The sequence below is a fragment of the Vombatus ursinus genome, unplaced genomic scaffold (assembly GCF_900497805.2).
Source record: "Vombatus ursinus unplaced genomic scaffold, bare-nosed wombat genome assembly UNPS02004827.1, whole genome shotgun sequence".
Taxonomy (NCBI): Eukaryota; Metazoa; Chordata; class Mammalia; order Diprotodontia; family Vombatidae; genus Vombatus; species Vombatus ursinus.
The window spans coordinates 2,403,895-2,427,946 of record NW_020944605.1 but is presented as its reverse complement, the minus strand read 5'-3'; the positions used below and the strand labels follow the sequence as shown (position 1 = coordinate 2,427,946).

Sequence of the window (24,052 nt, the reverse complement as noted above, 5' to 3'; positions counted from 1 at the left end):
GCATATAAATTATTTTTGTAGTATTGTCATTTTCTTTTATATTGGCATGGCCTAAGCACAGTAAGTTACATCTTAGAAAATTATCCTTGATTTTTTTCATGTAATTTACCTATACCTGTCTTCGAGTCCTTGACTGATTTAAGTGGTGAATAGTTGGGATAAATTATTTCATTTTTGTTAGGAAAAAATGAGGACTTTGAGGGGGTGGTATAAAACCCTTTATAATATCTTTATCTTTTTTTCAGTGAGTCATATTTTATTCTTGTTACCAAAGAAAGAGGTTTAATGTCCTGAATACATAAAATGTAGCACAATTGACTATGTTCATGTTCTCCTTTGGAATCACAGAATTTTAGAGATTAAATCTTTAAGATTATCTCCTTTAACCACTTGATTAAATAATGTTAATTCCTCTAAGTAAAAGTGGATTGTAACCCGTCTTTTATAAGCTCTTTGGGAACAATCCATCCGTGGATATGGACATTTTTATATAATTTTAAAAAAGAAGACATTTGTCAATATGATTGTTGCCTTCTATTCCAAAGTTAGTTTTCTAGGTTTTTGGCCTTTATAGATATTACAATTAAATCCCTCTCAACAAGAATTTGATTAGTAGGAGACATCAAGGGTAGACGATAGCAATCTTTACCTCTAGGTTCCCTAAATTATGAAGAACTTCTGTCCTTTTTTCTTTTTTTTTCCACCAGCCTCCCAAAAATTTCATATTTTCAGCCTTTTCTTGTTGTTGACCACTCTAAGGCAGGTTGCTTGACCTCAAGTGAATGTTCTACCTTGTTTCACCCATAATGATGAAGTCAGAGTCTCTAGTCCATTAACTAGTGCTGATTGTTACTAGCTATGTTACTTTGAGGTTGTAATTTCATTTCTTGGTTTCTTCAACTATAAAATTAGGAAATAGGAATAAATGATCTCTTAGGTTCTTTACCGCTTTAGAATTCTGCATTTCCATTACCTAGACTGGCTTCTGGGTCGCATCCTTTATGGAAGTCATATATCCCACAAACAAGGCACAGAGGATTTTTTTTTCCTGCACAGATCTTTTCTGGCCTTTCAACCAAATTCCAGTCCTCTTTACCTTGAGATGCTTGCTAGAGCCATGAAAAAAGACATGCCAATAAATAGAATATATCTCTGATTAGTCTTTCTCTCTGTTTCATACCTCCTGTTTGCTCTCAGAATACTGAGGCATCATCCACATTCCTTCTTGGATTTGGTTGTTTTCTGGCCTTCAGTTTTCAAATAAAAATAAAGTACTTATCATACACAGCAAAGAATAGCAAACCATTACTGTAACTACCTCTCCTTCCCCATATACACATCTCATCTAGATATATAAGTGTTTTATATGATCAAAGGAGATAATATTTGTAAAAAACACTGATGCTTGGCAAGTAGCGGGTAAGATATAGATATTTATTCCCTTCCCTCACATGACCAACATTATAATAACAACAAGAATGCATTCAACTTTGAAATGGCAAATATAAAACTAAATATCATAAGAAGCATTTTACTTCATCATTTTCTTGTTTTTTTAATGTATATATACATGCATTATCTAACTAAATCTCTATCTATATATGTTTTTTTCCAATTAGCAAAAATTTGCCTTTTTTCCTTTTCCTCCAAACTCCCAAATGAGAACATAAGCAAAACAAATTGTTATAAACATGTAGAATCAAACAAAATAAATTAATGCATTAGCCATGTCCAAAAATAAAATCTCATTCTGAAAGCTGGGACTTTTACCTCTCTAAGGTCTGTAGCATATTTCATCATTAGTTCTATTGAATTGTGGTTGGTACTTATACTGAGCAGAGTTCTATAGCATTTGTATGACAACATGAAGAGAATCATACCAGTTTTACTGATCTTGTTTTATTTAGGATGTTAAATAACACAATATCCACAAAATCAACACTTAATTTCATTTCTAATGGTGTTCATAATACTACTCAAATATAATAATGAAGCATGTTGGTAGGTGAAAGAATCTTCGATAATAAAATGCTTAAAAACCTTGGAAATGAAATGGGAATAATATAACTTTGAACACTGATTTTTTTTTATTTTTACTTGCAGATGAAAGGGAAGATGTTCAAAAGAAAACATTCACAAAATGGATAAATGCACAATTTTCTAAGGTAAAGATATTTTCCCTATTTTAAGATAGACTTAGTAGCCATTTAATATTAAAAGGTATATTATCTATGTCAGGGTTTTTTTTTGCCATTTAAAGTCAGAAAAATTTTTGGCAAGACTTTATTTTAGTGAAAAAAGAGCAAAGAAGAATATTGGGAATGTATGATTATTAGTTCTGATGAGAATAAGTGAATTTACTCCTGATCAAATTGGCCTTTGTGATAACATAGACATTCAATTACAAAATTCAATAAGATGATTATAACAGTAATTTTGTAGGTAGTAGACATTATTTTTTATCAGTGGTCATGATGATTGATGATAATTCTTATGAATGATACCTTTTTTGTAAAAATATTATTTTATGCATATTATGTAATGTATACAGGTAGTCAGCTTAATTAAAAAAAAAAACTGACATAACTGCCTATGGACCATTAATTCAGTCAGTTAAGGAAATGGTCCTAAGAAGATTTGATCTTGACACAAACATTATAAAAACCTTTCAAGAACCTCAATAATTTTACCTATTATGCAAATCTAACTCAGAGCATATTTTCTCTTAGCATAATCTCTGTGCATACATGAGTACACACATGTACATACAAATACACACAATTTCACATGAACTGTGCTTTTTAAGAGGAAATTATTAATGATGTTTGTATCTTTAATTCTGTCTTGTTTTTGAAATATCATGAATCAACAATTATCCCATGAGATTTCACTTCTCATAATTAATTCTGTCTCATCCTGATTTCAAGGTTATCTGTCTAAGGTACAGAGAGTTTCACAAAGATATTTCCATCCATTCTGAAGCTTTATTGTAACAATGCAGTAAGGCATTCTCTGGCAGATTTTGGAAAAAATAAGTCTTTATTTCTACCATTAATATTTAAAACACTATTTATGGTTTGGGAATTTACACATTTACTGAATAGAGGAGACTCCAGGAAAAATTATAAGACTTTATTGAAAGAAGAATTTGTTGAATGAAGAAGTTTTCATAGAAGACAAAAAGTTTTATTCAGTTATTTGAAAGGCTATCATGTGAGACAGGGATTAGACTTTTCTGATTGGCCATGGGGGACACTGATAAAAGCAAATTTTACGAAATAGATTTGCATTCATTATATGTAACATATTCCTAATAGTTTAATCTATACAAAAGTATAATTGGCCACTTTATGTTCTGACCTACTAGACATCTTAAAGTTGAGACTAGATGACTACAAAATGGGGATATCACATCTATATCTATATAGATACAGATATAGACATATATATATATACACACACATACACATACCTTATTCAGGTACAGGTTGAAATAAAGTATCCCTCAGCATCCTTCTAATTTGTTTTGGAATTCCTCTAATTGGGTAGTTTTGTTAATGATACAGAATGATTAAATTTTATTTACCTTAAAATCACTTTTTATATTATGATCCAAGTATGGTAGTTTTTTTTTAAATTAAATCATAAAAATGTATACAGATATTTGAAATGCATATTTATTAACATAGATAACAATAAAAAGTCATGGATTTTTTCATGTTAACAATTTTTATCATCATCTAGAAAATATTTATTTGTTTATATTATTAGGCAGCTAAGTGATGTAACAAATAGTGTCCTGGGCATGGTGTCAGAAAGATTTGAGTAAGCTGGACTCAGCTATGTGACACTGGACATGTCCCTTAACCTCCATCTTCCTCAGTTTACTAATCTGTAAAACAAGGATGATAATAGAACTACCTCTGAGGGCTGTTGTGAATACAAAATACACAGTGTTATAAGATATAAAAGATATATTTTAAAAGTGCTTAGCAAACATTCAAGCATTGTATAAATGCTAGTTATTATTGCTATTATTGGTTGAGAAAAGGCATTGCTTATGCATCTAAAAATAAATAGAAATTAGAATTCTTTCTACACCATGATGATTAGCAGACACCAATGGTCAAGGAGAATTGCATCCCATTTTTCTAAAGATTGTGATGATAATTTTCACTTTTTAAATGAGAAGAAAATATTTCAGATTAGGTATTTATATTTCACCATCTAAAGTTTTCATCGGAGGTTAAAGAAGAAACTTTCTCTTTCTAGACTTTATCCATAGTTCAAATGAAATGAGTGACAATGTTTCTATTGAATCTTGATTAGATTCTAGAGTCATTCACAGTGATAAATTATATATCATGGATTGATTCACAGACATTTTGCATGTTTATAGCTATTTTACATGAATAAAATTTCCATTTCTAATTTTTTTCCTTAAATTTTGTTACGGCTACAAGAAATACACTTGATGATTATTGACTTATTTTTGTTATTAAACTTTTATAAAATTATCTGATTCAGAATTATTTTTCTTTACTGATTCCCTAGGGTTTTCTAGCTAAACTGCCATCCCTTTATCAAATAGGGATAATTGTGTTTCCTCTTTGTGTTAATTCCTTTAATTTATTTCTCTTGCATTACTAGTCTAACTAGCATTTAAGGAAATATGACAAATGATAGGGAAAAGAGAAAATTCTTGTTTTAATCTTGTATTTGTTTGGCAAAGTATTTTCTCGAATGGCAAATAATGTTAGATTTTTATTTTAAATGCCTCTTAGTTTCATATAAAATGTTGTCAATATCTTTATTTTGTGGGATTTTTAGCATCAATGATTCCAAAGAGGTTTTTTTTTATCAGTTGATGAATCATGTAGATTTTTAAAATTTTTAATGTGATTAATTCTGTTAACTATTGTTGAATAATGTTAGATCAGTTACAGATCATTGAATCCCTGAAAACTCATTACTAAAATAAATTTGTTTGTGAAATTACCTTCAAGTATTTTTGCCTTTAAACTAGATACTAGATCTTGTTAATCATTACATAAATAGCATATTGCTACCATTCATGCAATTTGTATGTGTATAAATGTCCTTCATCAGAATTTTTTGGAAAATATAAATTAAAATATTTTTATTAAGAAAATTAAAATAACCATCTACATTATAACTATATTGAAAAGCAATGCATATATTTCAAAAATATTTTTACTTCTAAATAGAGTTATTACATCTTGATGACAAAAACTTGATCCTTCTTCTCATTGAAATGTTAATTTTTTTTTTTTTTTTAGTGAGGCAATCGGGGCTAAGTGACTTGCCCAAGGTCACACAGCTAGTACATGTCAAGTGTTTGGTCTGAGGCCGGATTTGAACTCAGGTCTCCTGACTTCAGGGCCAGTGCTCTATCCACTGTGCCACCTAGCTGCCCCCAAATATTTAGAAAAAAAAGGATGGATAGGGTTTGTTTTTGTTCTGCCCATCTTTAAGTAATTTGTTTCCAAAGTATAATAAATTGAGATATGTGTAAAATCTTTTGCCAATCACTAGAGTATTTATTTTTGAGATCTAGTTACAGATTAACTAAAACCATGATCAAAATCTTTGGAATTGTCTTCCTACTGTGAAATAAGTGCAATAATTTTAAATCCATTCAAGTTTTATACAAGTAAATAATACATCCTCAGAAATACTCTTTAAAATTGTTTTTTTCCCAAAAAATACAATATTAAAATAGTAGATTTTCAATAATCATTAACTATAGCCCCAGGAGAATTTTAAAAATATTGTTTGATAGATTTTTAAACTACTGAATTTTACAGAATTGTGCTCACTAATCAGACAAACAGAATTTGATTAGATGTGCTATTTTACCTAGCCTGGACTTATAAAATTATATGTACGTACATACATGCATACGCATGTGTACAAATATATGGAATCATAAAATAAGTATGTAAATAATTTATAATTCATTTTGATTCCATATGTGTAGGAATACATGTATATATATACACACATGTATGTGTAATGTATATATAAAAATAGATATAGTGTATGTATATATTGTATATATATAATGTATATATGTATATGTATATATACACTCACACACATATACACATATTTTTGCTTGCAAAATAACAATAAAGTAAGAACAATTTAGAAATTTAGAAAAAATTTCAATAAATATATATTAAAATTGAAAACTTCAAAGTTAAAACAATTCATTAATTTTGAATAAAGATGACCGACATTTAAAAAATATGCCTTTACATATAAGCACATATTCATACTCTAAATGGAATTTTTTCCTGTTTCATTTAAATTTTTTTCCAAGCATTAGATTCCTTAGGTTCCTCTTGAAATATTGCTTATACTTTCATGTAACTATCTCCTGTTGGCAACATCTTCACTCCATAAAAGACATACGGTATTTAAAGAAATCAAATGAGCTATTCTTTCTTAATTGATGTCCCAAGTGCACAATTATTATGGTACATATTTAATCAAAACACTTATAAAATATTTACCAATTGATTTTTTCTAAGTTTTCTGTATAAAAATAGATTTCAACTTCAATTCTGCTTCTATTATGTCTTTTTTTAAGGTAAAGCAGTAGTTATCATTTCTTAATATCAAAGTCAAGGTACAATTTATAACCCTTCTTCATGTCTTTTTTTTTCTTAATTAATTCATCAAGAATCAATTGTGTTCACTGCAGAGGAAAATAAAGATTAAGGCACCATTGGAAGGAAATGGACACAAATAAGGGATGGAATGGAATATTCTAGGGACTGATTCTTGGCTATGTGCTAGTAATATTTTTATCAGTATGAATAAAAGCATACATGGCATGCATTTGAAATTTGTAGATGCCAAACAACTAGGAGGAATAGGAAAAATTTTGGTTGGCTTGAATTATCGAACCAGTGTCCAAATAGATTGTCTATTTCTTACAAAAGGCTGAATCTAATAAAATGAACTTTCTTATAAATAAACATAAGGTCCTATAATTAAACTAAAAATACCCACTAAACAGGATGGGGAAAGTGTGGCTAGATTGCAGTTCATCGAGAAAATGTTCTGGGAATTGTATGAGCTGATAGGCTCAATATGAGTCAACAATGTAATATGACAGTCAATAAAGTGAATTTGATATCAAGTGAGAGAGGGAAAACATGATTCTTCACCTTATTTCCAATATTTTGGAAAGAAGTACTTATTTGTTATGCTCTTTCACTCAGTCAATGATATTTGTGTCTAAATATATGTAGAGCAGAGAAATTCGTGATTCTGTGCTGTTGTTTTTTTAATGGAATGAGAAAGGAAAAACAACATAACTAAACAAAACCTGTCTATTTGTAAAACTGTGAAGGACATTTTTCAGACTTTTTGCTTCAAGTTAGTATTTCTTAGTTAATCCAACTGCTTACCGCTGCTGTAGAGACATGTATTGCATATGAACACAAGAGCTTTCTGTCAAATTCTGTTTATTTGGCAAATTACCCAAGATACTAATTGTAATCCAAGAATACACACACATCTATCCATCTATATCCATATATTTCTCATTATGTCTGTAACAATTTTACACTTAGTATTTCCTGATAATTTTAAAGCGTTACACAGAAATGCATTCTCTTTAAAATAAAAGTTATGTAGATTTTACATTTGTACTATAATATAGTCCAAATATCTTATATATAAAGATAAATTATGTTTATCACAGTAAATATATATGATTATTATTGAGACACTCATTAATTCCAGGCAAATTGTCTATTAATATCTGTAGGTGTTTTGTGATCCTAAAAATTCTATTGTTTACTTTGTGAATATTTAACTTGAGACTCACAAAATTGACTACAAATAGAAGTCAATCTCTCTGAATATCATTAACATGCCTACTAATGCAAGTTATAGTACCACTGAAAATAAATCTTAAAACATTGGGGTTGTGTGAATTATGTACTTTAAATTATGTACAAGAACAATAATCATTAATGGATTAAGTGATAGATTCCAGTCCATAACTTTGCTATTTAGACAGTGACATTGGCAATTGGGACATTTCATTTATATCTGCTCACTTAGGAGATGTGTAGAAGCCTTACTATGGAAGTTCCCTAACTACTTAATAATTACAACATATATTTAGCAAGGATTTATAGACTATATTGCAATCTCCACAGTGAAATCTATCTTTCAATGAAAAGACGTATTCCATTTCTCTTATGGACATTGTTATGTGTAGGAAAAACTTCTTTCACTTGTTTTTTGTGACTATTTCATTCAATATCTGATAACTTAGAGAGATAAATTGGGACACATCTACCACAGAAATTAGTCAGTGTCAATATAATTGTTCCTTCAACATAATAGTTTAAATGTTAGTGAACGCCCCTTTTGCCACATTTCTGAATTGCTTTTATTTTTATGAAAAATCCATTTTCTGCAGAAGATAGATGACTTATGTAGTCACTCTATTGTGTTTATTTTTTTCTAAATCTTGACAAAGAGCTTAGATGAGCTAGTGGAGAATGCAAAATTTGAAAATAAATAATTACCACATTAAGAGAATCTAGGAGAAGCAAGTACCAGATAACCGAATAGGAAGACTTCTGGTTAAGATGGCAATCTGAAAAGTTATAGAAAAACCACCAAGCTTTCCTGCAAAAATATTTGAATAAAATGTGTTAGAAAAGCATGTTGCCATGAAGTTACTATGAAGAATGATTTTTTTTAAATTAAAAAAAAAAACACAAAAAACCAGAAGCTCATCCATTTAGTCCAGAAACACTTAACATGGAGTCCAGAAACTGGCAAAGGCTGGTAATGAGATGGGAGTTTTTACAAATAGACCTGAATCCAGTTAGTGTTGTGGCTATAAGCCAACAAGGACTTCAATAATCAGGCACCTAAAGCTAAATTCCGTATCTGGAGATAGAACATCATTAGAGACAAAACCAGTTTTGAAAAGTTTGTACATAGAAAAAGAAGGCCTGCCTATGCCTTTTGCATAGGATAATTGGTCCCAATAGGATACAAGGTCAAATCATAATAAGGGCACTAGAAGCAGGCAAGTTGAAGAGGAGGCCTGAGATCCACATAATCTCCAACATTCCATTCCACAAGAGAAGGGACTGACTCCTGATCAGAGATTATCCAAGTCCAAAGCCAGCATCCTCCGTGGACCATAAAGAGATGGAAAATGACATCAGGGATTAAAGTAGAGAATAAGATCTCATCTAAAATGTAGAAAGAGTGGCATCTACACTAAAGAAATCACATGGCCAATAAGAAGCTATGTAACTCATTCAAGACACTGGATAGAGCTCTGGCTTTGGAGTCAGGAGGACCTGAGTTCAAATATGACCTCAGACATGACACTACTTACTAGCTGTGTGACCCTGAGCAAGTCACTTAACCAAAAATATATATATCTGTATCTATATCTATATATCTATATATCTATATATATATATATATATATGTAGAATGGGCACAAAATCTCAATCCAAGAACTAAGGATACAAATATGGGGAGGGAGAAGAATAAATAAGAAGGGAGAAAAGAAAAAGGAGAAGGAGAAGAATCAAGAGAAGCATAAAAAAAAGAATAATAGAAGAACCTCATAAAAAAAGATAATCAGATCCTCAGGGAAAAAATATTCTTGGCTATGAGGACTTTGAGAGTGCTTGGAATAAAAGAAGTAAGAGATAAAAATAAAATTATAAGTGAAAATGGAGTTTGGGAATAAAAATGGAAAGAAAACTAAAGAGCTTTAAACTAAAAGCAAAAAAACCTTGTATATGTGGTGAGTTATTTGGAAAAAAAACCCAGTATGGAATGAATATAACTCAATGACTCCATCAAAAAAACCAAGAAACTATGCAACAAAGTCAAATGATTTATGAAGAGATGAAAATTTAATGCATTTACTACCAAAAACATCTACACTGGAAAAGATGTCAAGGAAAGATCACTTAAGAATCATTGCACTCCCTAAAAACCATGACCAAGCAAAGACCTGGATACCATATTTCCAATAATCATTAAATAAAATTGCTCAGACCCATTAGAACCAGAAGACAAAATGGAAATTAAGAAACTCCACTGTTCACCTTATAAAAGCAATCCTAAACTAAAATGTCATAGCTAAAATCCAGAATGTCCAAGTCAAAGAAAATAAGGCAATCACAAATGGTGCACGTACCAATATTACACAGTAGTTAGCAATAACTGCTCTAATTAAAAGAAAAATCTTAGAATATTCCAAAAGAAAAATATAAAGACTTAAATCAAACAAATAAATAAACAAAAACCTTCAAAACTGAGTGTAATGCTGTTGGAAAAAAAATAGAGCTTTTAAAGAATATACAACTAGGGGCGGCTAGGTGGCGCAATGGATAGAGCACCGGCCCTGAAGTCAGGAGGATCTGAGTTCAAATGTGACATCAGATCAAACACTTGACACTAAATAGCTGTGTGACCCTGGGCAAGTCACCTAACCCTAACTGGCAAAAAAATAAAATAAATTTTAAAAAATTAAACTTTTAAGTATTCTGAAGAAAAGACTGGAGCAGAGTAGAAACTTTAAATGTTAGAGAAACTTTAATAGTTAAGTTAAATATATTTGAGCTATTGGAAGGAATTAAACAATGATGAAATATTTACATTTTAATAGGGATAAAAGAGACAAGTGTTCCTTTTGAATCCAACTAACTTTCAATATCAGAAAGCAGATCAAATAAGGCAAACAGAGAGCATTGGAATGGTATTGGTCTGTTTTTTGTTGGTTTTAAGGAGTAAAGAAAGGGAAAGTAAAATAAAAAGGAATACACACTGGTGAAAAAATGAGAAAGTGGAAAGAATTTATTATTTTGGATAAGTTGGGTTTCCAAGAAGAATGCCAGACAGAAAAAAAAAGGGTTAAACAATTGAAAGAAGTAGAGATTTGGGTCTTGGTGAGGTAAAGAGAAGATAGACAGAGGAGTAGGAACAGCCCACTTAATTTTCAGATTCTAGGAATTCTTTCCCTTTGTCCATCTGCTTTTCTTTGTAATGAGGATGTCAAAAGAAAATCATGAAAAAAGTCTAAGAGGTTATGATAAAGAGAAATTTGTAATTAACAATCTTAACCACTAGTGTAAATGCGATGAACTTATCATGAAACTGAGGAGGTTTGCAAAATGGGTTACAAAACAGAATCCAAAAATATGTTGTTTATAAGAAAAAAAATATTCACAAAGAGCTTAAATGAGGGGCTGAAGAATTGATTATGTTTCAGGTGAGTTTTAAAAAGCAAGTTTTCCAGTCATGATCCATAGACAATGAAACAGTAACAAAAGAGTTATGGTTAAAAGAAAGAAATTATTACTTTTAAAGAAACCATAGATGATGTAATACTATCAGCATATAATACATGTGCTAAATGGAGAAATTAATTGAATTACAGGAAAAAAACGGACATCAAAATTATAAATTGGGATTCTTAGTGTACCACATTCAGATCTAAAAAAAAAAATCAACCAAAAATAAATAACATAAAAGTCAAGAACTTGAATAAAATTTTAGAAAAGTTAGAAATGATATAGCTCTGGTAATCATTGCATGGTAATAGAAAGTAATATGAATATCTCTGATCTATATATAATACCTTTGAAAAATTGAAAATGTACAGGTCACAAAAACATGAAGAAAAAACAGAAAAGTAGAAATGTTGGACACAATAGTACTGACTACAATGCAATACACCCAAGCACCTAAAAGGCCACATGTAGCCTTGAGGCCACAGGTTCCTTACCCCTAGAACAGTGTCTCTTTTGGATCGTGATTTTTCATGTTAGCAATCCCTGTAATTTTGTATTATCCGTAAATTTGATGAGCATACCAACTATTCCTTTTGCAAGTCACTGATAGAAATGTAGAAGATAGTAATTTTCATAAGGTGCAGTAAAACTAGGTGACATTTGTATTACCTTATTCTTGTAAGATTTAAGTGTCCAATGTTATATTTGTAGAGAATATAGAGATCTGTATTATATAATAACGTAATCAGATGGATTTAGAGATGGTTGGATGTCCAGACTTACAGAGTGGTTGTTGGTAGTTCAATGTCAAGGTGGGAGGAGAGCGCCAGTGTAGTATCCCAAGGATATGTGCGTGGCTGTATGCTGTTTAACATTTTTATCAATGACTTAGATAAAGGCATTGCTGCTATGCTTATCAGATGGCTCAAAACTTTGGAAGGAAAACTAATATAGTAAATGGGATACACAAATACAAAATACAAAAAGATCTCGAGAGCCTAGAACATTGGACTGAATCTACTACATTTAATTTAAATAGGGGTAAATGTAAAGTTTTACACTTTGATACAAAATTTAACTTCACGAGTATAAGGTAAGGAGGGCAGGGGTAGACAACAGCTATTTAGAAAATAAGTTGGAGGTAATAACAATAATGATGATAATAATATAGCACTTTAAGGTTTGCAAAGCCCCTTAATAACTCATTTGATCCTTGTAATAATCCTGTGAGGAAGGTGCCATTATTTTGTTCATTTTACAGATTAGGAAACTGAGGCACAGAGAGGTTAACTGACTTGCCCAGTGTCACATATCTAGTATGTATATGGGGCAAGATTTTAATTCTTGTCTTCCTGACTCAAGGTTCAGTGGTTTCCACTGTGCCACTTAGCTACCTCCAACAAGCTCATTATGAGTTAACAGTGTCATGCAGCATCTAACATAGCTAATATGATATTGGTATTCAGTCTTGTCAGACCTCATGTGGAGCATTTTGTTCAGTTCTGTATGGTACTACAGATTGTCCAGAGGCAGATGACAGATTGGTTGAAAGGCCTTCCTCCTGTCTCATGTGAGAATTGTTTAAAGGAAGTGGGCATGGTTTAGCCTGGAGAACAGAAGATTCATTAGGAAAATTATAGTTGTTTTTAATTGCTTCAAGAACTATCATTCGGAAGACTGATTAAACTTCTTCTTTTTTAAATGTATAAATTGCATGAGATTAAAAGGGGAACTAATGATATTAAAATATAGTTAACAAAATTTTTTTAAAAGTTCATGGAACCAAGATTAAGAACCCTTGGTCAAAAGTTAGCATTGCCTCCTTTGGCAGACAGCTTTTCTTTTCTACATATCATGCACAAGGAAATCATTGCACAAATCTATGGAGGTGGGAATCTTTGTTACAAGACTGTATTGTAAAATTATTTTCTAAAAACAAGAATTTTTTTTCTCTGTTGGCATGTGAACATCTCCACATTTGTCTTTGAGGCTTTTGAAGCAGGGTTGAGATGCCTTTTGGAAGTTGCATGTATTGGGAAATTCAATAATTATATTAATTATTTAATCCAGGGAGAGTCATTGCTTTTCATATTTTCCTGAGCCTAATCCTTACAAAGTACCTGAGTAACAAAGGGCATCATTTAGATGTGAAAAGAAAATTGAGTTTTAATGATTTGGGCTGTTTTGTTGCAAAAGAAGACAGTTGTTTAGAGAGATGATCTTCCTCAGAAATATGCTCATCTTTGCATTCCACTGGCACCAAGCTTTTTAATTCAGCCCCTGATAGTTCTCCTCTGGAGTTTTAGAAGCTACATATGTTTGACTCTATAAGCTACTAGACTGTGAAATATGTTCCGAGAAAAATAGAAGCAATCCATGAGTACACCTTTGTAGCACTGACTGGTCTCAGTGGCACACATGCCTAGCTTACAAATATAAACATTTACAAATCTGCATGATAATTTCTGGTAGAAGACACCATCTGTCACAGTGCCCCAGATACATTGCTTACAATTCTGTTTCCTCTGACTTACACATTAGGAAATGAAGCACAGAGAGGTTGTGACTTGCCCAGTGTCACAGAGCTAGTATGAAGCAAAATTTGAATTCTATACTTCCATGAACTTTAAAAATTTTTGATAGCTGTATATTTCAATGTAATTAGTTTCCCTTTTCATCCTATGTACTTTATACATTAAAAAGGCAGAAAAAAATTTAACTTTTTCCTTCTAGAACTAGTAGGTTTTGTTTTGTTTTTGCTTCTGGCATGTACATGGATGTAATTCTGCCCTTTGAAACATATAATCCAAAATTATAGGGGAAATAATGATTATAACAGCTTTTGTCCTTTATGATAGGTTTGCTTTTTATGTTGACTAGGATTTGAACCATCGTCCATAGCATAAACTATATGATTATTCTTCTTTGCTGGGGAATAAAACAAAAATAATCATATGGTCTTAAAAAATAAAAGTAACATAAAATATGTGACTGTGTGAAGCATCTGTGTATTTGATCATATTTGGGAACTCCCAACATGTAATTCTCTCTGCCAATATAGATTGAACATTTCTAACTTAATAGATAAGATCTAGAGAATTGCCTAGGCCTCACAGAATTTAAATGGCTTCCTCAGTATCATTTAGCTAGAAAATACTAGCATTTGGTTTGAACCCAATTCTTCTAGAATGCAAATCTATAAATCTATCCACTACTCCACACTGCCCCTTTAAATAGAAAATATGTGAAGAATAATTGTCATTTCAAATGTTTTCGCTCTTATTTCATTATTCTTTAATTTATGATGATTGATGCTTCATATTATTTTTATCATCATAAACTCATAGGCAAACTTGGTATGAACCTCAGAAGTAATATAATCCAACTCCTACCTAAGAAATAAATCTTATAAACAATATCACAGCAAGTAGTTATCAAGACTCTGCTTGAAACCCTTCAGGGACCAAGAACTCTGACTACAGTATGGCAAACATTTATTAAGTGTTTACTCTCTGCAACTCATTATCCCTGGAGGCAACCAATTCCATTTGAGCAAAACTCTCTAGCTCTAGTTATGCCCCGTGGAGCTGAGTAGAATAAGTCTACTGACTCTTCTGCATGAGAAAGCTTCAAATATTTGACAAGTAGAGCAAGAGAATATTGGGTGAACCTAACTCTTCTGGAGGCTAAACTTCCAAAGTTTTTTTTTTTAAACTAATCCCATTATGGTGTAATATCAAACTCCTTCACCACTCACTTGGTCACCTTCTGGACTTATTCTTGTTTGTCAATATCCTTTCCAAAATATAGTTCCCACAGCTTGATACAATGAAGTAGATGTATTTTTTAAAAAGTTTTATTGATATGTTTTCTTTTCTACATTACAGACATGGACAGGTTATTCTTGTAGGAAATTAAAACAGTTAAGTAAAACTAATAATTCAGTGACTTCCTCTAAAGGTGGATGTGACATTCCACATCTGTAGTACTCACTTATTTCTCTCTATATATTTGTCCTTCCCATTGCCCACCCCATTGAAAAACAAAAAAAAAGAAAAGAACAAAAATTTCGTGACAAACATATTCAAGCAAAACAAAGTCCCTCAATGGCTAAATGCAAATATTCATGATCATCATCATATACTTTAACACCCTAAATCTATCATCTCTCTGTCATGGATAGCATGTTTCATTGTTAGTCTTCTGGACTCTGGACATGAATGGTCATTGTGGTATCTGAATGTGAAGGAGTACTATTGTTTTTGTTTTTTTTTTTAAGAAATGAAGAAATAAATTATATCAAAAAGGCGTGGAAAGGCAAATATGAATTGATACAAAAGTGAAATGAATAGAACCAGAAGAACAATTTATATAACATCAATATTATAAAAATAAATTATTTGGAAGACCATTATAAATTAGTGAATAATTGAAGGAACAGAATCAAGAAGACAATTTATTTAATAACAAAAAATACTATAAAAACTAACAACTTAAAAACTGTGAGCGCTATGATCAATAGAGAAGTCATTTTACCAGGGGAGAATATAGCAGGACTGTGATCTACCTTGTTCTGGATATTATACTTCTTTTAAATTTGCCTAAGTTCATTTCATTCATTCATTCATTCATTCATTCATTCACTTTTGTTTCTTTTTGACTAGTAGAAGGAAAGGAAAGGGAAAGGAATATACATTTATATAGCAACTACTACTGGTCAGACCCTGTGCTAAGCTCTTTACTAATATTGTCTCATTTGATGATGGGCCATTTTTTTTGTTTATATTTTAAGCTTGCACTTTACTAAAAGCTTCAATCTTTTTCTCATAAACTTTCTAGCTACAGAAAAATGTCTTATTTTTTTTTTCAGCTTTGGCTTTCTTTGCTCACGCTTTCTCTGTTTTTGACATGTATCTGCCTCCTGCCTTGTATTCCTTCTACTCAGTTTTACTCTGCCCCTTCTTTGGGACTCTGCATATCTGAAATCTTTCTTTAAGTTTCTAGCTTCTGGTTGGCACTTTCCTGCCTGTGATGTCAGAGGTAGAAACTAATCACATTTACCTGAATGAGGGACTAATTTTCCCTATAAACCATGTGACCTCCTTTATCAGAGGGTGACTCACCTTTAGTTTCAATTGACCTTATTTACAATACCTGTGTCAAACTGGAAATGAATGACAAATTCCCATCATAAGGAAGGCATTAGATCTAGAGGGGCCTTTCACATGATTGTAATGCCCTTTGACCTTCTTCAGGACCATGTCTTGTCTGTTGAGTGACTGTAATCCTGATTATTCCTCCGCTCTGTTCCCTTGCCGCCTACTCATATCTATTTTCCATTCCTATATATGGGTTCTCAAGTCAGTTGCCTTCTCTTGTGTACTGTGAAATATATTCAAACATAAATTGCCTATTGATGTTATTATTAGATACTTTATCATATTAGATGCTTTGCTTCTTCCATATAAATTTGTAAATCCCTCCCCCCTCCTTAAAGTAACTGCAACAGAATAAATTCCTAGTCTAATATACTTAGAACCAGAAGTAACCTTAAAAATCAATTCATCCTCTCAATCCATTTTGCAATTGAGGAAAATTAAACCAATAGAGATTGAATGGCCTGCCCCAGGTCACATAGGTAGTAAAATGGCAGAAGCAGGATTCAAATTCATGTCCTTTGACTTTAAATTAAGAATGATGTTCCCCCAACTCTGTACTTCTGCAGTTTATTTTTTTAATCCCAAGTTCAAGATTTTATATCTATCCCCATCACGCTAAATTTCGTCTTTGTAATTGTTGTTGTTTTACTTCAACTGGGTTTGCTAGTTTGTTGAGATCTTTTGGAATCCTGATTCTGTGATTCCATGAGCTCTCCTTTGCAGCTTCATGTGCTTACAGGGGATCCAACAAACCTTTGAAGAGGTACAGGCCTCTCATATATCTAGGAATGAGGAGCAAAATATAGAGATTATTCCCATAGTACAACTCTGAGATAAATCTCAGTCTATAGCACCAGAAGTTAGTCTGATTCAGATTATATCTAGATCAAAACCAGCAGTGTGTGTGTGTGTGTGTGTGTGCATGTGTGTGTGTGCTTGTGTATATATGCATATAGCTCCACAGACACCCCATTAATTTAGCAGCTGTTCTTCAAGAATTACTTAGACCAAAATTTCATCACTGCATCTCCAAAAGGTGAGCCTCTTAAAATTTAGGTAGGTAGATCCTGGGAAATAGGCATAAAATACCTTATTAGAGCCCTTCTTGAAATGTCTTCCATTTTTTGTAGAGCTTCCAGAGTTTGTACTTCCTTGGTTTTTGAGAATCTAGGAGTTCTTTTCTTTCCTCAGAGAAACAACGGAGTATCATCTTAAAGGGAAATATTGAGTAGTAATTTGATTATTTGAACATTTGAACTTACTGTGGGGCCTCATGTTGAAACAATTTAAATATACAATGCTGTTCAAGCAACAATAAGTAAATAAATGCTTTCTGAAAAGTTGGCTCTTCAAAATACAATTTTCTAGATACGAGTCAACTGGAATAATTTTCCCCATAAGATTAATTGTTCACAGAATTCTCAGTATTTCTTTAGAATAGCTATGAGGGGGAAAAGTTCAAAGATTTTTAGATAGGTATGTAGAGGAATACATTTAGCAAATATTTCTTGTGTTGATAGGAAAGGTATATTAGCTGACATTCCAGCAGTTAAATTGGGGATATGTTTTTTTCCTCCAAAAGAAACAAGAAATTAGAAAATGGTCTTTTATTTAGAAGAAACAAAATGGTTTAATTTGAGTACATTATACTCCATGTAAAATTAATATGGTCACTGAATCTAAGAGCTAAGCAAGATTTATGAACACAATTAATTTAATCAAATGAATATCATTAATTTAATCAAAACCAACTTTTGCTAAATCAAATATAATTATAGGACAAAGGCAAGTTACCCACTTAAAGAATATTAAGGAATGCTTTACTCAAGAGAACATGTGTGTGTGTGTATTACACACACACACACACACACACACACACACATATTAAAAGACAGTCAAACTGATGATTAACTATTTTGACCCACAAATGAGAATATGCATCCATAAAATGGAAACATTTTTGAGAATATAAATATACATGCACACACATATACACACACACACATACATATATACACATTATTATACACACATACACACACAAATATAGGCACAGACACACACAGATATATATATATTATATAATACATGTAAAATATGTTTATTGAATTACAAAAGTTCATATTAGTGACTAAAGACTAAGACGAGCTAAAGTAATAATGGATAACAGAACTCAATAGCTGAGGTTGTTTCTACCCAACCCAGCTCGGCTTCTGCCACTGGCTGGTTGGGTGAGATTGGCATTGGGAGTAGCAAGTCTGTTTACAGGGAAATCAGTTCCTAGCAGTGAGAGCATTAAGCCAATGGAGGATCCAGGAAAGAGGACTTCAATGGTGCTGGGATAAGTTCTGAGAACTTTCGTGTATTAGAGAGACTTTGTTTGCACAGGGAATGCTGTCAACTATCTGCTTCTAATACTTGGCCCTGCCCATGTAGTGCCAGCTTGATAACAAATTTCTGCTGGTGCCAGCAAATACCCAGCTATAATTTACAACAAAGCAATTACAGGAAATGTGAACAGTTGTTGTTTATTATTTCTGCTATTCCAACTTAGTAATAGGTAAACCATTCATAGAATGGATTCAAAATATGATTAATGATTCATAAAACTTAGTGTGTTCACATTACAAAATATTTACCTTAAAAAACAAGCACCAGATTTTTTTTTTACTTTCCCTGAAAGTGAGTAAATCAACAATATTTTCTTATGATTGCATAGCAAGCATGATGGTGGTGTTGCCATGATTGTTGGAAGATGGGAAAACCTCTAAATTCTACCAGTTGTTAAATCCTCAAAGCCATTGGTGGGGATACCTGGATATTTTGGGGGGATATTTTGACCTGGGACTTAGTATGCCTATAAGCTGAGCCCCATAAAAAATTCAGAATTTTGCTCTAGAGGGGAAGGTATTTAATGAGATTCATTGGAATATAACTACAGTATATGATAATTTTTAGCTCAGTAAGGAACATACCAATTTATCAAAAATGACTACTACACACAATAATGCACAGTTGGTGCACTGTATATGCAACTCTGAACATCAGTCACTTAACCCTGTTTGCTTCAGCTTTCTCATCTGTAAAATGAGCTGGGGAAGGAAATGGCGTATCAATCCAGTATCTTTATCAAGAAAATTCCAAATGGGGTCACAGAGTTGGACACAACTCAGCAACAAAAACAACGAATTCCTAGCCAGGATAGTAGAAAGCCTGGCCAGTTGACCATAGAATGGCACAATAAAGGTAGACATAATAGTCACAGGAGAACTAGTGGTAAGGACTTCCAGCAAAGATAAAGAGTACCAGATTGGGCAGAGATCATGAAATCTAAAGGAGATGCTACAGTGAGTAATTTATCCAGACCAGGTCAGTGTACAGAGATATCGAGAGGTCTGGAGGCCATGGGAAGGGGTCATGCAGCAAGGCCTCATATAAAGCTTCCCAGCACTAGAACTTTATCTGATCTGAAGTAAAGAGAGGTGTTGGACCCAACAGGAAAGGAATCTTACTAGGTGCTATGTATAGAACAGCTGAATTGCTCTCACTCCAGAACTGAGAAGAAGACCTATAGCTGTGTCCAAGGTAAAGGGCAAGAATAGTCATTCTTTAACACTGATCCTAAATGAGTTTGGGAATCCAACCCAGAAACTCAGGTTGAACCCTTTAGAAGAATGACCAGACCAGGGAGCTCAGATCTAGGAAAATTCTGGAGTTCTCTCACACTCTTTCTGTAGAGTTTCCAAGTTGCTGATAGGGGCTCAGGCCAGCAGAAGTCTACCGGAACTGTAACAAGGTGTTAGCCTTCAGTTCTATCGCCCAGACTCAAACCAGATTCAGATTATAAGAATGCCGTAGACTGATGTACATGAGCTTCCTGAATAACACAGTACTCAATATTAAGAGAAATCATCAACAGTATCCTAGAGAATACAAATCAACATCAAATAAATACCTGACACTTTCTGAAATGCTCGGAGCCTGACCCTAACACAAATGCTAATAATCAAAGTAAAGCTGCAAGAATGAGTAGTCAGAACATCAGCAGTAGGTTATCATTCAATACTCCTTGGGAACAGGGAAAGAGTAAAGAGCTTCAAGCTTCAGAAGCTCTGTCTGCCACTTCTGAATGAATGTTCTCATATGATTCCAGACATGTTGAAGCCTTTGCTCTACCTACAAGTGCTACAATTTCCCACTGGAAATTGTACTAGGACTCATTTTGAAATGAAGGACATTTGCCCCCTGTTAAATGAGTGGGCAGTGACCTGTCATGTGAAGGTATTAAAATGAACTACTTCATTTTATAGTTGAGAACCCAAATCCTATCACTCCAATGACAATGTGCTTTCCTCTATACTATGCTAGCAAATAGGAAGGATTGGAATTGGAGGATCTCAACTCAAATAGTCACATGTTTGCTGTGTTACCTTTGACAAGTCACTTAATCAGAGTCTTAATTTCTTTTTAGAGAAAATGATATGTTGTCCTCTCGGTAGCATATCCTCTGTATCATAGTTGATAGTGTCTGAGGCCTAGTGAAAGAATCTTTTTAAGTATGTAGTTAAAACAACAGTAAAAACAAACAAACAAACAAAACTGTCCAATGATAATTTGACCAGATCGTGTAATGCAAGTCATTTTACTGACCATAATTTATCTTTGGGAAACTCTTATCAATATTAGATATTAGATATTGATAAGATATAAGATAGGTAGATACTGAATCTACAGATTAAAGGAAAAATTGAAACCTTCCAAATATTTGGATCCACTTTCTTCTTGGTCCCTCTCCCTCCCCTTTTTTGGAGGGTGCTGGTGGTAATAATTGTTTTCTGGTTGGTCCCAGAGGGCAGAAGAGCCATGGATTGAAGGTGCACAAAGGTGAATTAAGTTTGATGGAATAGAATAAAACAAAACAAAATTTCTAAATGATTACAATTATCTAAAAGGATAATGTGCTGCCTCACAGTTGTAGTGGGTTCCCCATTATTATAAGTCTTCAAGAAAAGGCTGAATCACCATTTTTCACTAATATTCTAGAGGAAATTTTTGTCCAGGTGTGATGGGGATTAGATAACTTCTAAGGTCTCTTCTAACTTTGAATTTCTAGATAACTTTCAGTAAAATGATTCTTCATATATATCTACTAGAAAGAGGGATGTTAATTCACCCAGGAGAGAAACAAAAACAGTAGCTGATTCTTTTAGATTTTTGCTTTCTTTTCATAATTTCTACCCTGGTGGGCATCATTAACATTTCCTGTCACTTCTCCTGAAGGCTTCATAAGAATAGATGAAGAGGTGTGAATAGTAAGTAGTGATCGAGAACCTTTCTGTTTATTTCTAATAAACTGGATTTAATTAAACACAGTTTATTCCTCTTCAACTATTCTTACAAAGTCTTCAGATTTGAGGATCACTGCTACTGTTGACAGGTACTGCCTCAGGTGAAACATAAGAAGGAAAACAAATGAATTTTCTCAACAAGATTGCATAGGTGTATGATTTTGCAGTCAGTGAATAAGACTAGGGCATAAAAAAGATAGACAAGATATAATATTTCCCTTCATTTATTAATTAAGCAAATATTTTATAAGTATCTGTTTATGTACACTATATTAAGCAATGTGGAGAAAACAATGTAAGAGGTGGTCCCTTGCTCTTAGCAAGTTCATAGTCTAATAAAAGAGAGATTATATTTACATACATAAATAATAAAGATAATATAGTGTGATGGAAAGGGTATTGAATCTAAAGTCAGGATACCTGGATCCCACTATCTTTTACTAAATTCATGACCACCTTATCATTCAGGCTACTTAAATTCTGTTGTGGTGGGTGAAAGATGAAATGACAGAGGAAACAAAGGTTCAATTTTCCAAGAATAGCGATTTATTAAGCAATATGGGTCAATTGTCTAACAAAGTAGGACAAAGGTCAGGACCCTGAATACAGGGGGTAACAGACTTTTATACCTTAAAAAAAACCCAATCAAATTGGGCCAATTAATTAAAAGGAAACAATACAATAATAGGTTATTTGATTTCTAATTGGATGAAAGATTGGATTTCAAGTTGAGAAGGAAAGAACAAACAGGTGTAATTCCCTGAATTCAGAAAAAGAAGTGTCCAACTCCTCCCAGGTACCTGTAAACAATCAAAGAAACAGGGACACAATAACTGAGTGATCAGTATGGGGCTGTAGTCCTGTTCGAACAAAAGGATGGTGGTAACCTTCACAGAAATAGTTAAGCCTGTTGGAAAGGTAGGTTTAATGAGGAAGATAATGGGGACAGCTTTGAACATGTCCACTTTGAGATATCAATAAGAAATGGAGGTAGAAAGATCCAAAAGGCAGTTGATTAGAACCCAGGCATGGCATTAGAACCCAGGAGAAACACTAAAGCCAGACAGGTAGATCTGGATGTCGTCTGCATAGAGTTGTTAATTAAACTCATGGTGGATAGTGGGTTCACCAAAAAGGAGGGTGTTAAGAGAGAAGAAAAAGGTCCCAAGATATCTATGATTAGAGGCAGAGCATGGTCCAGATATATAGTATAAAAAGAGAGAGAGAGTAGAATCATGAAAACTCATGAAGTAAAAAGAATCCAGGAGGTGAAAATGGACAAGAGTGTCAAATGCTGGTGAGGGAACAGGAAGAATGAGGTCTCAGAAAAAGACTTTGGATATAGCAGGCATATGACGGTTGGGAACCATGGAGAGAATATTTTCAGTTGAGTGGTAATGTCAGAAGTCAGATTCTAAGGGCTTGAGAATTTAGTAGGAGGAGAATTAAAATCAAAGAGCATCGTTTTTAGTTTTTCTGTGAAAGGGAGGAGAGATAAAGGACAATAGTTTGAGGCATTTCAGACAAAAGTGACAGCCTTTTGAATATTAAAAGGAGCTGGTTTTGTCTCTAGAATCAGAGAAGGGGCCAATAAATAGGCAAAAATGGAAAATAAAACAGATAGACAAAGTCTGTTTTTTTTTCTCTCTCTCTTAAAGTGCTCATGGGATTGTATTATTGTTATTGGCAAATAAATCCTGGTTAGGGCTTGTAGCAAAGCAACCCTGTTCATTGTAGCTGATTCTAAGACATCTTAATAATAGGTAGAGTTACACAAAGAGTATGAGTGGGATGGTCAAAGATGCTCATTCTAAGTGTGCTATGTCTTAATCCATTTGTAGACTATGGTTAGTCATCCAACAAACTGATTTGCTAAATGCTAAACAACACTAACTAGACGTCAGACACTGTGTTAAGTGCTAGAGATACAAAGAAAGAAAATAGCAGTCCAAGACTTCTGCATACCTATGTGATGTAGCTATACGATCTAATATGAGTTCATGTTTGAGGGACAGGAACATTCTCTTCTCAACTAACACTGGCTATGTACATATGAGATTAGAAACAGCCTTGATTCTTAGTGACATCCTTTCATGGTTCAGTTGTGCCAATAAGAGTTAATACTGTAACCCTTTTAGAAAAATCAGAATCATTGAATGAATTTTGTGTTTTTAGACTTAAATGAATTTTCATGGGCAACAAAATACTGTTTTACATTTAGGCT

General features: G+C 32.8%; 1 protein-coding gene across 1 annotated transcript in view; it reads left to right on the top strand.

Moving 5' to 3' along the window:
• The window catches only part of DMD (dystrophin), a 2,133,690-nt gene that overhangs the window by 108,200 nt on the left and 2,001,438 nt on the right, over positions 1-24,052 (top strand). Inside the window, exon 2 of the mRNA XM_027841994.1 lies at positions 2,104-2,165. Within this exon, the coding sequence (XP_027697795.1) occupies positions 2,104-2,165 (62 nt within the window). The remainder of the gene's footprint in view (positions 1-2,103; positions 2,166-24,052) is intronic.